At 39.1% G+C, this 16,628-nt stretch overlaps 2 protein-coding genes across 7 annotated transcripts in view; both read right to left on the bottom strand.

The window, feature by feature from the left end:
• Positions 1-514: 514 nt before the first annotated feature.
• On the bottom strand, positions 515-1,557 carry LOC104594796 (uncharacterized). The gene is made up of 3 exons (XM_010255272.3): positions 1,218-1,557; positions 900-1,084; positions 515-773 (listed from the first exon to the last, which is right to left on the bottom strand). Exons 1-3 carry the CDS (start codon positions 1,297-1,299, stop codon positions 735-737), a joined length of 306 nt encoding a protein of 101 aa, XP_010253574.1. The 5' UTR covers positions 1,300-1,557; the 3' UTR covers positions 515-734.
• Positions 1,558-9,818: 8,261 nt separating this feature from the next.
• LOC104594795 (alpha-taxilin-like protein) overlaps positions 9,819-16,628 on the bottom strand; it is a 44,928-nt gene continuing 38,118 nt past the window's right edge. For 5 of the 6 annotated variants that reach the window (XM_010255269.3, XM_010255267.3, XM_010255268.3 and 2 more), the window contains exon 12: positions 9,819-10,207. In XM_010255269.3, the coding sequence (XP_010253571.1) occupies positions 10,076-10,207 (132 nt within the window). In that variant the 3' untranslated portion in view covers positions 9,819-10,075. The remainder of the gene's footprint in view (positions 10,208-16,628) is intronic. The other variant, XM_088897354.1, reaches the window with a different exon arrangement.

Raw genomic sequence — 16,628 nt, 5'->3', positions numbered from 1 at the left:
TATTAAAGGAATCACAAAGTGAATCTAACCTCTAAACAGAGCCTTCCCCAGAGAAGAGTACGGATCGATTAGCTGATCTTAGGAGCTTTGTAACCAATAATAACACCCCACGTCAGCAGTCATACATGCCAAGTCAGAGACTGAGTGGTTGTGGGGTATATATACTTTATGCTGATGTGGGGTGTTGTTATTGACTACACAGCCCTAATCTGGATTCTTGACTACTCTTCTCTGTGAAAACTCTGGGAATATTATTATGGTGCAATATCGGTTCCCAGTCAACAAGCTTGCTTGCTCTTCACCACTGGCCAAAGCATGACACAGTCCGGAAGGATCCAATTGATTTGATGGGATGGTTAGGATCATCAAACTGGACCAGTTTTGGCCTGGTCTATCTCAAAGTAGGGCCAATTATCGATTTGGCAAATTAAACTATTATAATACAATTCATTTGGGACTGAATCACAAAGCTAGCTAGCTACATCCCTAAATCAACAGACAGATCCTCCTGCAGTTTCTACCTTAATGAGGAACTCATTCAATAGTTAAAAGGACGTAACTAACTGTTCATAAACTAAACTAGAACGATCGAACACATTCACGATTCTCATTTACAGAACAACTTCCTCTATATCTCTTTCTATTCGAAAGAGATAGATATGATGTAACCACAGTATTTCCCAACATATTATTCATCAAAATACACTGCTCGTTAATTTCCAACTCCAACCTTCTTATGCTCTATCTCCAGGAATATGAACAGTACTCCTTTCCTGAAAAAGTGAGTGAGTGTGTGTGTGAGAGAGAGAGAAAGAATGAGGGAAAGTTGGAAAGAATAAACAACAGTAGTCAATATCACTGAAATTATACATCCAAAATCAACACTACTGAGATCTTACGTCTTTTACAGTGTGAGCCCTTGGAAGCTTGTAACTGGGATGATGCATATTCGTACTTCCATGATGAATGAAAGGGCGGCCACCTGATCGCTTTGGAGGAGGGTTGTAGGAGTGGGTCTCTGGACCTCTGTAGTCAATCTCGTACACTTCCCTATCTAAACCCGTGACCGTGGCATCTGATCCTCCTGTAGAGAAGAAGCCAATGCATAAACAGATATGAGCTAGGAAGCGAAAACCCAAAGCAGGAAGATCAATTAAGCAGTCACGATGATCTCGATCTCGATCTCGATCTCGGTATGGGTGCTAAATGCTAATTACCTTCTGATAAGTTTGACCGGGCCAGAAGGATGGAGAGAAGGAGTAGAGTGATGAAAGCAGCACTAGTCTTGAGCTCCATCATATCCTTGGCTCTTGTCTTGTTGTCTGGAGACGATCGAGGAGAAAGCACGCAGCAGGCCGGCTTTATGAAATATGAATATTATTCATGAATCACGGAAGAAGCACGGCGGCAAAAGCTGTTTAATTTTCAGCTTTTGGTAATTGAAAGCATCGCCATCGGCACAGCAAGTAGTTGCAAGGTGGCGATGTGGACGAGTTGAGCATTTATGGACTGGAACCACACAGTGCCAAAGCTAAGTATTTTGTTTTCGATCCGGACAGCCCCATGTGTGTATTATTGGTGCTCGATGGGCATCTCATTAGCTCTACCTACCCTCTCTCCTCTCTCTCTTTCATCAAATTTAAAGCCCCTCACCCTCTCCCTAGCATTTCAAAATGACTACTTCAATGAAATCCATGGCCTTTTTTTTCATTATTAAGCTTTTTAACGAACCTTATTTTAATGAAACCCATTTCCTTGTTCTTTCTTTTTGTCAAGTACCCATTCAACCCAAAAGCTTATATATGCTATTATATAAGGTTGCTGAATAGATTTTTATTCTCTCACGCGAAAAGCCTATCTATTGGATTGGATTGAAGCATGGACAAGCACAGGCCCATTTCATAACTTCTCCTGAAGTTTAATTAATTATAATATGGCAACGAGGATCAAATACTAGACTACTTGATCAAACAAGCTCTGAGTGTTAAGAAACCATTCAATTTAATTAACATTTTTTGTAATTTAATAAGTTTAATTTTTTACCTTATAAGATTAGAAGTTGAAAACTTTGTGGGAACTAACATTAAGGAACCATGAAAAGAAAAAAAATGGTGAATATTGTCTGTCTGGAAATTATTCCAATAGAATCTTAATTAGGAATGGCAATGGGGTGGATTTAGGGTAGGGCACGGTCAGGGCATTCACTTCCCATCATGGATGGAGAATTCCTGAATTTTCTCCACCTTAAGGCAACCACCTAAAAAGAGTACATCTAATTTGGAGATATTTTAGAAATAGAATTATAGGAATTTGAAAATATTTTAATAATTGAATTATGGCAATTTAGGGAAATTATAAAAATGGAATTCTGAAATCCAAGGGTTTTAGGAATTTTGAGGAAACTTAGAAGAAATATAGGGATGTTTTACTAATTTATCATGGGATTCAGGGCGAATATGGGGATTTAACGCAAATCCTATTTTCAATATGGAGCAAAAATATTTTCTTCGTCCTTGCTCCATTTCCATTTAAAATCGGGGAAAACCCGCCCCATTCGAGACGGGGCAAGACAGGATGGGGCCCGATTTTACAAGGAAAATTGCCATCCCTTAAAGTTACAAGATGAAAATTGTACCGAGCTCTTAAAGGCTATTGAATTCTTCACAAGCCTTAACAAATGTAGTACTGATATTAAAAGTCATGTAATAAAGGCAATTTAGATGATTGAATGTGTCATAAACTTTTATTCAATTGCATGCAAAATATATAATGTGTAATTCAAGGAGTACATGCTTCCCAGCTCAGCCCATGATGGAGCCAGGCGTTCATCAAGTTTTGAACTGGTTGAAGCAGCCCTGAAACGAACTGTAGTACAAAAGCCATAAATGCATGCGAACAGTAACAAGCATAACCAATAAAACCTGGGCAGCTAATACACGGATTAAGTATGATCAAAATAAGAATATAAAAGGATCACTTACGTATGCTTGGAATGGTTGGATTTATATGATGACCATCACTTTGATGGCCCACCAACTGGACAGCCATGAATTATTGGTGTAGTAACATTTGATACAGCAATTCCATCGATCATGCTGCAACCTGCAACACATGTGCCTTCCAGTACACATTGGATGATCTTGATGCTACAAACCCTTTGACTGGTACTAGGGGCTACCATGATAACAGTTGGCAATTTTACTTAAATCGAAATTGTGAATGCAATTTAAGTCTAAGATTAATTATTATCTCTTTGTAAGACAAATATCATTTTTGTATGGCCAGAATTACAAGGGCAGCAGTGTTGAAGATAATGTGTTATGTTTATTGGATGGTCAAGGCCTGAAGGGTCCATTGGTTGTACATTTCACATTGAAAGACATGCGTACCATTTGTCTAATATAAAATGGATACTGACAAACATACATAGATGAGTGAAGGAGAATTAATAGTTTATGTTTTTTTAGTGACTGGTGAGTGATTTTGAATTTTTGAACATATCCCCATTCATAACCGGGCATACCCTCTGTGAAAAGAATGGACAAATTAGACCCTGATTATAGTAATAAAATCTAACACATGGGGGTGTTTTTTTTGTCTTTTAAAATTATTAGGTATATGCCCCCTTTGTCAAAAAATGGGTTATGCTCAATCACTACCCTAGGATTAAAAAAAATGTAGTTTATCACTATCCTAAGTTGGGCTAAGGTTAGAGTTGAGGGTTCACAACCTTGGATGTGGATTGAAATTAATCTCAAAACTAGACCTGTTCATGGGCCAAGCTCGGATTTAACTTTGGCTAAATTTTGAATGGGCTTAACTCAAAGCCCAAACCTAAGTAGTATAAAATGTTAATAGACCGAGCCCAAATCTAGGCCCATGAACAGGTCTAATCTCAATTCTCAACCCAACTTAGCCTGCCCGACCTGCACCCCTAATAACAGACACCGAATAGCATGCCCATGATGAACTAACCACATCAAACTCACGGCGTAGAACAAATCTGAATAAGAGCTTTACCCAAAACTTAAAAAAAAAAAAAGGACCTGGAGAAAAGCAAGCTGAGCAACTAACAGTTTGTCCCATTAGCAAAGCGCCAAAGCCTAAAATCTCTCTAATAGGAGTTGAGTGAGGTGAGGCCCCAACGGCTATGACAAATGTATGGTTGAGCAAAGCGCCATTGACTGTCCAAACAGCCCCTTTTTTATTCTCTTTATTATGAAGTCGGGCCTGCAATAACAAGGCCATGAAACCAATGCAATGCTTGAATAGGAGATCGCCACTGTTTGCATTTTATTCCCCCATTCTTCTACTATTGAGAATTTGAACTCCAGGTCCTTTCTTTAAAGTTTAAACCCTTTTAATTTTCTGTACGTTACATCAGTTCCTACGGAAGTTTTAATATGCAAGGTTTTTAAAACTGAATCGGTCAGGGATTTGGTTCCCGGGTCAAATGATTTGACTGTTCGAACCGAACAAATGGCCTGTTCTAACAAAAAATAAAAATTGATCAAACCGTTGAACAGTTCGAACGATTCAATCGCCCAGATCAACGGTTTATTAACCAAATCAATGGTTTTTGAAAAAATAACGATTTTAGAGTAAAACGGACCAGTTCCTGATTTTTTCAGTCTGACTGTCCAGTCCGATCCGATTTTGAAAACCATGCTAATATGTAGACCACTAACTCGTGAGAAAATTATCCCCAAGAGCATTAGGGGAGGGACCAGTCGACATGAATGCTGGATTGAGGCCTCACCCATTTATAAACCCAACTGGCGGAAGTGTCCGCGTGAGATTTTATTGGATAGAATATCAATTCCATATGTCATGTTATTTGTCATAACTCTAAGCTTGTGCTTCAAGCTGAAAATGGCATTGGTAGGTATCCCTTCAAGCTATGTGCTATGTGATTTGTGGTGGGTATCCCCACACAGCTTTCAGATATGTGCTGTGAGATGGGTATCCCTTCAACTTCAAGCTCTCTCCAGATATGTATTCTGGAGAAAACAATAAGGAATTTTCACTTTTTCAGTGAGGGGGATGGAATGCACAGAAAGGTGAACCATCAATTTGAGGAGTAAGTACCTTTTTGATAAACCGACCACATCTCTAGGCACAGACACTTCTAAGTTTTTATGACACCATGCTGCTTATATGTTCACATCGGCACGCCACAGCACATTCCAACTATGTATTGGGAATATCTCCTCATGACAAGTACACGAGATGTTCTAAATACACACTTAGATGTGCATGTGGAGCGCCTGTAGGGCGCTGATGTGATCTCCTTTAACATTCTAAGTATAAATGCCACCACATCAGTGGCATTTGAGTTTAACAATCTAGTTTTTGCAAGGTTTTTAAAATTGGTCTGGACAACGAACTGGTCAGGGGTCCGGTTCCTGGGCCGAACGGTCCCACCGTTTGAATCGAATGGACGACCCGTTCTGACAAAAAAAATTAAAAATTAAAAAAAAAACTGCCAAACCATTGAATGGTTCGACCACCTGGGTCAGCAGTTTGCTGACCAAATCAACGGTTTTGGGAAAAAACAGTTCTGGGGTAAAACAGAACCAGTTCCCGGTTTTTCTGGTCCAATCGTCTGATCTGGTCCGGTTTTGAAAACCATGAGCTTTTGCTTGTTTGGAAACTGGTTTGAGTTACAACAGTCATACGACACCTTGCATGGAAACCCCTAATAAGGGGCTGTTTCGTTGCATTGCCATTTATTAAATAAATGTTTTATATAACATTTTTCTTGAAAGATGAGAATTGGTTGAAAAATATTTTTTAGCAATTTTGACAGCTATGTGCCATTAGACATCATTAGGGACCACATAAGCTGAATAGTGAAAAAACACCCATTTGTCGGGGAGAATATCAAAAAGTTGTTTCCCCCAATAAATAGCTTTCACACAATCCGAGAAAATTATTTATTTGATAAATAGTTTAACTAATGAGCTGTTTAGTTCCATTGTTATTTATTAAATAATAAACATTTCAAATTCCATTGGAGGAAATCTTGATAGCTGGTGCCATTTTTAAGATAAACAGCAATAGAACCAAACACCATCTAAGGTGGCTAAAACGGTCATTGTATTATTTACCTATAAAATAAAAGAATATGGGTAAATACACTTACCCAGATAAGTATTTTCCAGAAAATACTTATGCATATATCCAGATAAATAACTTACCGAAAAAGCGAACAATTCAACAAATATTTAGATTGCAATTTCTGCCTGGATAAGCTGAACCGGACCCAATCTATACCAACTGATGAGACTCAGTAAGTGCTCTGGCTAGTTAGATCGGAGACTTATGGGGATCAAATCCCGTTGCCACTGGGGATTTTGTGTTTGGGGGCCTGGGGGACAGGCTACCCCCCTTGTGTAGATCCATGAAAAACTAAAAAAAAAAAGAGTAGAACTATTTAAAGCCACTGAAATTTTACAGACTGGGCTTGGATTGATCTTGGCATGGCCAATCCTTTCCCAATTTGCATCTGTACCGGGCCTTTGTTGTAAGTATTTGAAGTCCTTTTACCGTCATTACCAAGTACCGACAACGCTTTTCATTTCATCTGCCTACGTTGTATTATCAAGTTGTACATTTTCACAAATCCTCCCTCTCTCAAATGCAACAACAAAAGAAAAGGGTATAGATCAACAAGTTCAAACAGTCATCATAAGCAGGGTGTTGCTCATTGCTCAAACCCCTCATAACTCAACTCCCAACAGTCTTACCTTAAAAGCTTGTAAAGAAAAAATCCTAATACCTTCGATATAAATTATAAACCACTTGCGGTGGAGACGGTAGGCTAAAGTTGCTATCTCCAAGTTAGTAGGGTCTAGGGACTCTAGCTTTGAAAGATTTTCAGTAAGTGTCATAGTCTTGAAAATCAAAGCTAACAGTATAGAAATCTGTGAAGGTCATGCCCGTCCAGCCATGGCATAGCTGTTGATGTTGGACCGAGCTGGGGTTGCATGGAGGAGACGTCATGGGCATGTGATCTCCATCCAAACTTCAGCATCTCACCGTAAGGGACCATCGGAAGTTGGAACGTGAAGGCACTATTTTCTTTGCTTGGTGCCTCCTTCCCAATAGTCCAATATTGGCTTTCTACCACTCATCTCTTCATTTGTTTGGGCTTTTGGTTTACAGCCCAAAGAAGACGAATAAGCCATGTCATCTTTTCATTGGAGAAGGCGTCATGGACATGTGATGTCCATCCATATTTCAGCATTTCACAGAGAAAGGGACCATCGAAGTTCTTAGTCCGTCGCTCCCACACTGGCTTTCTAAGTTTTCTCCAACTAGGGGTGAGTATAGTTCGGTTAAAATAGAATAACTGAGCCGAAATTTTAGGTTCGGTGTTTTTGGTTCGGTTAGTTCGGAGAATCGGTTCGGTTTCAGGTGTAAATATTGGTTTGTAAGAAACTAAGAATTCGGTGTTCAATTTCGGTTAGGGCACTTGGTGGTTCGGTTAACCGATTAAACGAAACTTCTAGAGGTAAATAGGTAAAATTACAAACACTCGACTCTCTCTAATACTTACTCGATCCTTGTTCTTTAGGCGGCCAAAACCAATACGGCGGCAGAACCCCTGCTTCACTTCAGCCTTCAAGTTCGCCTTCTTCAACCTTCGTCTTCCCAGATTCCCAGATTCCCAGTTTCCTTCGTAAAACTAAAACTCTAGTGTCGGGCAGTCGGCAACCTTCACCTTTGAGCTCCGTCATCCATTTATCCTACATTCCTACCACCGGCGACATCAGTTAGCCTTGCGGCAGCGGCGAGTGCCAATTCAACTGCTCCAGAGTCCAGCTTGCAACTGTGACTGCGACCTACTTTATTCAGCACCGGCAAAACAAAATCTCTGAATTTGGTTCAAGTATGGTGTCTAAACCACATCACTCAAGTACTTGCATCCATCGTTTTTTTTCTTTTATCTTTGATAGATCAAGTATTCGATCCCATCTATCAAGTGATTAAATAGGCACCCACTTCAAAACTATTCACTAGCTAGTTTAACAATGAAAAGTTTTCTTTCTTAGTTTCTTTTTTTCCCTCCTCGAATAGGAGTGGTATTCCAGAAAGGAGCTTAAGCCAGCTCAAATCTTACAAAACAAAAGTTGCTATAGTTTTTGCACACTATAGCTGAGGTATCAGTTTAATGGCAGAGAACTCTCTCTCTCTCTCTCTCTCTCTCTGACTAGTAAAGTGCCACAGTCAATGGATTTGGGTTTTAACCACCGAAATAAGCGAAAAAAGAAATTGGTTTGATTTGTTTGATTTCGGGTCGGCTTTCAAAAACTTTAATTGGTTTTTAAAAGTTAGATTTATGTGGTTCGGTTTTTAACCGAACAAATCAATGGTTTAAAGTATCGATCGTATCTTTTGAAAAAGATACGGTCCGAAACAAGGTTCAAAGTATCGTTACGGGACCCTTCCAATACGCTCCTACAGTGGGTGTATCGTGGGTCTGACCGCTTCAGGGATGGAGGGGTCTTAAACCGGGTCCCTTGAACCAAAAAAGGTAAAAGAACAAGTATCGAAACACCCGATACGCCTCTACCGGCGTATCAGGCGTATCGATATTTTGAATCTTGGTCCAAAATGTCTGTTTCCAGATGTTTTGGACCCCAAACTTTTTTAATAATAAAAAACATGTTTTAAGATTCCCAAAAAACAAAATTTGAAAAAAAAAACAAAAAAAAAAGGTATTTCAGCCATTTCTAAGTACCGATACAATACGGCCGATATTAATACGTATCAATACTTTGAACTTGGAACAAATCGAATGCTCACCCCTATCACCAACCATCTCTTCCTTCACTTGTTTGGGCTTTTGGTCCATTCTTTGACTTCATATGTTATATCATCCTTTGTCATTTCCATTTATAGGTAAAAATGTACGAGTAACATTTTTAATGTTAGGTTTTCCTTTGATATACATTCTCATTCACAATAAAATAACGTTCTTTGTTTGTTTTTCAAAATACTAAAACCAACAAAGGCTTAAATTACTAGCACACCCCCTATAGTTTGACAGATTTACGTAAAACTATCTGTAATTTTCATGTTTGTTTGATCCAATTCGAATTCAATTCAAATTCAATCCGATTCAAAAATACCCTGTAGTTTTCACAGATTTACCTAAACCCTTTTATCTTGCATGTAATTTGGTTACATTTTTTAATGAATACGAGTATTACCAAAAAAAATTAGGGAATCATTAGTTCCTGCTACTGAGTAATTTGACATACTACGAAGCATTGAACATTTGGAAATTGGACCCTCAATTCTCTTTACAAAATGGTTTAAAGTCCGTCGTCATTCTCCCCCTCAATGTAAAGAAAATCAAGGGCAGATAACTCCCATTACGCAGCAAAATTTGGAAAATGCTCCCAAACAGTGAAATCCTAGTTCTTAAGTATGAAGAGCAGCCAGTGAAGCATTTGTGGAGCCACAGATCGAGGTCATCATATCTTTCGTAAGCTCTCATAAAATCAGTGCTAACGACGTTCTTAGTGGGAAGCACCTCCAAGACAAGTTTTATAAATTATAACCATCTGTCTCTTACATCGTTAAATAAACTAAAATGCGAATATTAAGCTTGGTTGCAAGCAATTAGGGAAGAAAGCACCTTAGTACACCGTCTGAATATTGCCATTTATTTTTCTCCTGGTAGGGCAAGCAGTTCAGAATTTCTCTTGTCAAGTTGCCAAATCTTCAACCGATTATATTGTGATGTTCTACAGATTATTTGCCCATTTGAGATAATAATAAACCCAAGCTAAATTAGGTTCTTCATCTTAATCAATTTTAAAATAATTTTCTTCCTATTAAACAATATATCAAGTAGTTAATTAATATTGGTAAACTAAAACAATATATGCTTATATCCAGATAAAGAAAATGGCAGAAAAAAGATATATGCATATCATTATCTCAATATAAGTTAGCTTGCAGTACCCTTTTCCAGGAAACCAGTGTAGCAATATTTCTTGTAGACAAGTGAAGAAAGTTCGATGAATCATTCAGGATCATTAACTGGAGAAACTCCATTTACTCAAGTTGGAATATCGGAATTGTTGCTCCCAACTGAAGTTTGTTTCCTTTCTGCCTGTAATGACCGGCACAAGGATTCAAGCTTTTCCTTCTGATTCTTTAGTTTCTCTATCTGCTTCTTAAATTGTTCACGCTGCATAAAAGAAAGAAACCGGAAAATAGTCTAGAATAAAGTTGCCAGAAGAAAAGCTACACACGTCATAATAAGACTCTGGACCATGTACAACATAGAAATGTATTTCAAGGAATCAACTTTTCTTTCGCAAAATAACCTGCAATCTAATGTAACAGCACTGATATTAAATGAGCATTGTCTCGAGATTCCAGAATGCCTTCTGTAGGAACAATTGTCCATGGTTTACGTTTCACACTATCATTTCTCTCGGCACAGCAAAGTAACGAATACAGGGGCGGCAATTTTTAACCCAACCCGCTCAACCCGCCCAACCCACCCATTTATTAGCGGGTTGGGTCGTAACATTTAATACTGGGTCTTAGCGAGTGGATCAACCCAATAACAAAATTTTAAATGGGGAAGCCAGGTTGGGTTATGGGAGTCCAACGGATATCCATCAATTAAGGATTCTAGTTTTTCATCATTTGTTTATATCTTGGAAAGAAATTTCAACAAATTTCTCTTCCTTTACAAGCGGCAAGTCTCCTCCTCTACAACTCTGAAATCTGAGAGTGACAAGTCCCCTCCTTTACAACTTTCAGATCTGAGGGCGACAAGTCTTCTCCTCTACATATTTGAGGGTCTGTTTGGTTCGAGGGAATAGGACCCTGGAATCGGAATCGGAATCGGAATAGGTCATTCCGTTTCCCAACGTTTGGTCGACCAGAATGGGAATGAATAGGCGGAATGTCATTCCCCCACCATTCCCAACCCCCTCCTCCAGAATGCGATTCCCATTCCGCTATTTAGTTTCTTTTATTTCTTTTTAGACAAAAAACCCCTCAAATCCAACTTATGATTGAGTTGTTACGGGAAAAGGAAGAATCCCTTCAACCTCCATACTATTCCTTGTCGTTGCCACCGCCTCCTCTTCCTCCTTCCTCCAAATCAGCTACCACTCTTCTGGTTGTCTGTGTTGTTTGCTCGAACTTTTGATTCTACTTCTAATCTGCTCCCTCTGCAACTGCAACTCATCTGCTCGAGCTTTTCTTGCTGTTTGTGTCGTCTCCCTTCCCATCTCAAACAGATGCAATGCAGCACAGGTATTAGAAGAAACGTATACCAGAGAGAGAAGCTGTGTACGATGAGTGTGCTTTATGTGTCAATGTGTGTACGAAGAAAAGCTCACTCTTCTAAGAAGACTACTCTATGCTCTTCCAAGAAGGCTACTCTATTCTTCTGGGTTTTTTGTTCGTACGTGATAGCGTCTCTTCATTACTTCAGTATCCACCTGCCCTTTCTTCTTTTTTAGTGAGATTTCCCCACCCAAATCCCTGTCTGGTCTTATACATGCATCCCGAGCTTCCCCACAAAGTGGGCCTCTGTTCTACTCGTTTCACCCACTTTTAAAAGATTAGAAAATACAGAGATGATAATAAAGTGGGCCTCTGTTCTGCTCGTTTCACCCACTTTTAAAAGATAAGAAAAAACAGAGATAATAGAAATTGTTGTAATTTCTACATTTTTTATACATAATTTTTACATTTATTTTTGTAATTTCTACAAATTTTGAGTATTTTCATGCATTTTTTTAATTTTTTTATAAAAGTATTATAATTTCTGTATTTTCCTGCAAAATTTCTGCATTTTTTGGTATTTTCATGCATTTTCTATTTTTAGTAGGGGCAAAATTGGAAATCATGGTTGATTCCGATTCCAGCCGCTTCATGAACCAAGCAGCATCAATCGGAATCTGCATCCAATTCCTGTCTGAACCAAACAGGTAGGGGGAATAGACCATTCCGATTCCGATTCCGACCGCGAACCAAACGAACCCCAAGATTTCAGGGCGACAAGTCTCCTCTACTAATCTCTCTCTTGACCAGAACCCTAATCTAATGGCGGCTAGAGGTGTAAAACGGGCCACGCCGGACCAACACGGCATGACCTGTGCAAAGTGCGGGTCGTGCTATCCTAGGCCGTGTCAACCCCCCCAGGGATAACTTGGGGGTCATCCCAGCACGGCCCATGCCTATGCGGGCCCGTGCCATGTCGTGCAGTGTCATGCCGCAGGGCGGGCTTGCCCATGGGACGAGCCTTGGGCCAGGTCGGGCCGTGCATCGGGCCAAAGCTATTTATTTAAAAAAATTGACAAAAAACTTCAAATTTTAATTTTATATGAATTTTGCTGTATAAAATTGCTTATATATACAATAATTAAATAAATTAGTATAATAAAATTAAAAAATATTTATTTATTAATATATTGTATACTATATATTATTATTTAATTATAGTTTATATAATATTATATAAATATATATATAATATAAATAATATATATGGGTCGGGTTGCGGGTTGGGCCGTGCCGGCACGCGAGCCGCGGGCGGCACGGCCTGTTTTACACCTCTAGCGGCAGTAGTATCAGTTCAGAAGAAGATCGATTGCTGGAGTAAGAGAAACCATCATTTGAGTTAGGGTTTTTTCTTGGATTGCCTCCGTTCAACTGTTTTTTTGAGGGAAGAGGTTCATTGGAATCTGGAATCAAAAGTATTAAGGTGTGTGTGCAATGGGGCTACTGTTATTGTTTGCTAGATATCTGAACGACAAGTATCCTTATATATGATGAGAAGCATTTTGCCCAACGGTGGTTTTTCTACAAATTTTTGTAATTTTTCCGGTAGCTATTTATAGTCTGTAATTTCTATTATGTTTCTTCACTCTCTATGTTTTTCTACGATTTTTTATATCATTCACGAATTTCTGTTCTTTTTTCTGCAATTTCTAGTTTTTCTTTGTTTTTTGTAATTTCTGTTATTTTTCTTTATTTTCTATGTTTTTCTATAATTTTTATTATATAATTATGCAATTTCAGTTTTTTTGTAATTTTCTGTTTTTTCAAAATTTTATGTAATTTCTATTAATTTTATGCATTTTTTGTGTTTTTGTTTAATTTCTATTTTATTTCCTGCAATTTCTATTATTTTTGTGTAATTTTCATTATTTTATCTAAATGGGTTGGGTTGGGTTCAGGTGGGTTTGGGTTGAACCCAACCCATTTAATTCTATCTATCATTAATGGGTTGGCAGGTTAGATGGGTTGGGTTAAAACCCAACCCAAACCGAACCCAACCCAACCCGCCCAATTGCCACCTCTAAACATATCTCAAATATCAGTAAGATAGATAACCGATTGTATCAGTACAATAGTATTAAAGATAGCCTATCAAAAAAAGAAAAGTATTAAAGTTTAGGACCGCACCCAGTCTACCCCTCTCCCAAGACCCAGATAGCTTGGACCAACAATGAGTAATGACCTTTATTTTTAAAGGTATCTATATTTTGAACGAAATGCTAAGTATTTATTGACCAACTTCTAAGAGAAATAGTACAATAATAATGCTATCCAAAGATTGTGACTACAAATAAAAAAACTAAACACACACTACATGCAACTAAAACAAGGACCAACCAAAATCAGAGCAGAAGGTGAATTTTCGGATTGGTTCCACACCAATAACCAAGAATATGTGGATGCCATAGCCCACTTCAGGATTCTTCTTGTGCAGCTCATTAAAAAAATTGCTGAAAGGATGGAGAACCATACCTGTTTGCCTCTTCTCAACAACCCTTTGATTCCCCAAGAAAAGAGATAGAAGAGAAGTTGGGAAACACATTCAACTGTCATTTGACTGATGTCAAAATCTTACATGCTAGCTGACAGTGGAGGAAGAGGTGGTTTGATGATCACCCCTTCATCCAAGCAAAAGATACAGCCAGTTGATAGAATTGTCATTTCCTCTTTGAAGAGAAGTGTGTCCCTGTGAGGCATTTTTCCCATAAAACCGTCCAAGTAGGTTATGGGATGGTGGAGCTACATCTATGAGAAGAGAAGAATCAAGTGGCTGCTACAAGGGAAGGAGGTTACTCTAAAATGGGTTAAAAGAGATGATGCTAATTCTTTTGCTGATTCTTTGGCTAATCAAAGGGTGGGAAGGAATTGACTATTTTGGGCTTGGTTGTAATAATATTGTATCATTTTTAGGGAGAGCTAAGAGCGTTTATCTCTCAGTATTTTGCTGGAAGTTGAAATAGCGGATAATTCCAGAATGAACACTGAAGGCTTCTCACCGGCTAGAAAGTGGAGGAACACCCTGTCGGTTGAGAAAAAGGAGTTTTTGCTGGAAGAGATGGTTTACCAGAAAGAGTTCACGATTAAGATAAGAGAAGGAAGGTGAGGAATGGTCCTGCTAGTAGGCCAAGCAGTGTCTTGATTTCAAAGTTTTCTGAATGGTGCAAAATGTGTAAGTTGGTGTGAAACTTGGAACAGCACTTTCAAACATTTAAGGAGGGAGTATGTTGCTGAGAGAAGAAGAAATTCAAAAGGATGGTTTGTAACCCTGGTAGAAAAATTCGAACAAAGGAGAAAACAATCGATTATCATACCTGAAGGCAACAGACTGCAAGGTTGGACTCTCCTGGCTAATGAGCTTCACCAGAGACTCGTTATTAGAGAGTCGGGGGCGGAAACTAAGGTAGAAGGAGGGTTGGGGAAAAAGGAGATGATAGAAAGAAGAAAAAGGTTGGAATTTTTGGGCCTAGAAGAAGTTGGTAAGCCAAGACCAGCCGGTGGTGGCTCTCACAGTATCAGATCCAAAGATTTAAATGGTAGGAGAGAAAGGAGACTGGGAGCAGAAACTAGTCCTTGCTGGAAAAAAAGGGATTAAAGATTGGAAAAGGGTTTTAGAGGAGGTGACTGTGAAACTTGGGATCCATCGAACTGTCATTTTAATCCCCTTTAACGACAAGAAAGCAGTAATGGATGTAGGGAGGGAAGAAATCGACTTCACTACGGTGGAAACAAAGGAAGGAGTCATCACAGTCGAAAAATGGTGTCCCTCGTCTAACTCAGTAACACTGGAGGAAGGGAGCTTCAAAGTGAAGCTACTGGGATTACCATTCCATCTATGGAAGAAATATCTCCTTGAAAAAATAGTGAAGGCAATGGGTGGTGTTCTTCTTTCCTTCAAGACCATAGATTTGAAGGTTGCTTAGAGTGCTCCACCTCTTTCTGGCCCTTAACCTATCTAGGTCTTCACCTAGGAGGTAACCCAAAGGAAAGCCGCTTTTGGATCCCTGCTGTGGAAAAGTTTGGAAAGAAGTTGGCAAGCTGGAAAAAGAATTATATCTCTGTGGGGGGTAGAGTGACTTTGATCAAATCCACACTTACTAATCTGCCGCTCTACTTTTTGTCAGTCTTTAAGATTCCTGCTAGGGAAGCTAAGAGGTTAGAGAAAATGATGAGGGACTTCTTGTGGGAGCCGGGGCAAGAGAAGAAGGATCATTTGGTTAGATGGGAGATAATTAGTCGAAGTAAGGAGGATTAGGAATAGGGAATATCACTTTCAAGAATGTAGCCCTTCTAGGTAAGTGGTTGTGGAGGTGGCCTTTAGAGAGGGAGAGGTTATGGCATGAAGTGGTGGCAAGTATCCATGGCTATTCCAGAAAAGGTTGGGATGCAGGGGTATCCAGACGGGCAACTCTTGGAACACCTTGGAAGGCAATTCATGGCATCCTCCCACAGTTCCTACGCTTTGTAAGGTATGATGCTTGCTCTGGTACTCGTGTTTTTTTCTGGGAAGACACTTGGGTGGGAAATTTGCCCCTTAAGGATCTGTTCCCTTCTCTCTTCTCTATTTCCCTTTATAAAGAAGAACCTGTGTCTTCCTTTCTTTTGCCCACGTATACCTCTTTGTCAACAAATTGGGACCTTGGATTCCGTAGAGGGTTGAGGGATGAGGAATCCTTGTCAGTTTCTGAGCTCCTATTGTTACTTGATTCTGCTTGCCTGGACCCACTAAATCCTGATAGGAGGATTTGGACTTGACTCCAAAAGGGCTGTTTACTTGTGCATCTTTCTTTAATTCCCTCTGCTCCAGTTCTTCTCCTCAGGCTTTCCCAGTTAAGGAAGTTTGGTCTAGGCCTATTCCCCCAAAAATTGCTGTATTTTGTTGGGAAGTTTACTTGGGTAAAATCAACACACTGGATAACTTGCAAAAGAAAAGACCTTTTTTATGTTTATCTCCTAACTGGTGTATTTTGTGCAAAGCGCAGAATAAGGACTATTACCACTTACTGTTTTCTTGTCCTTTTGCTGCAGCCATTTGGAATTGGGTATTTGATTTGTTTGAGTATAGGTGGAACTTGCCAGCTGAGGTAAATTTGTTGTTTTCCCCTTCTAACTTTGTGTGGACCACAAGAAGAGGGAGAGTCATGTTGAAGTGTATAAGAGCAGCTCTCCTTTGGACTATTTGGGAAGAGAGAAATTCCAGAATTTTTCAGAAGGGAAGAAGCATTCTTGAGGTCAAAGAGAGTATTGTTACAAGGACTATTTTGTGGCTGAAATCCTTAAAGTTCTTTGCAGATTATTCCTTTGAG

The sequence above is a fragment of the Nelumbo nucifera genome, chromosome 2 (assembly GCF_055504915.1).
Source record: "Nelumbo nucifera cultivar China Antique chromosome 2, China Antique-T2T, whole genome shotgun sequence".
NCBI lineage: Eukaryota > Viridiplantae > Streptophyta > Magnoliopsida > Proteales > Nelumbonaceae > Nelumbo > Nelumbo nucifera.
Note: the sequence above shows the minus strand (reverse complement) of the source record. Positions and strands in the feature narration are given on the sequence as shown.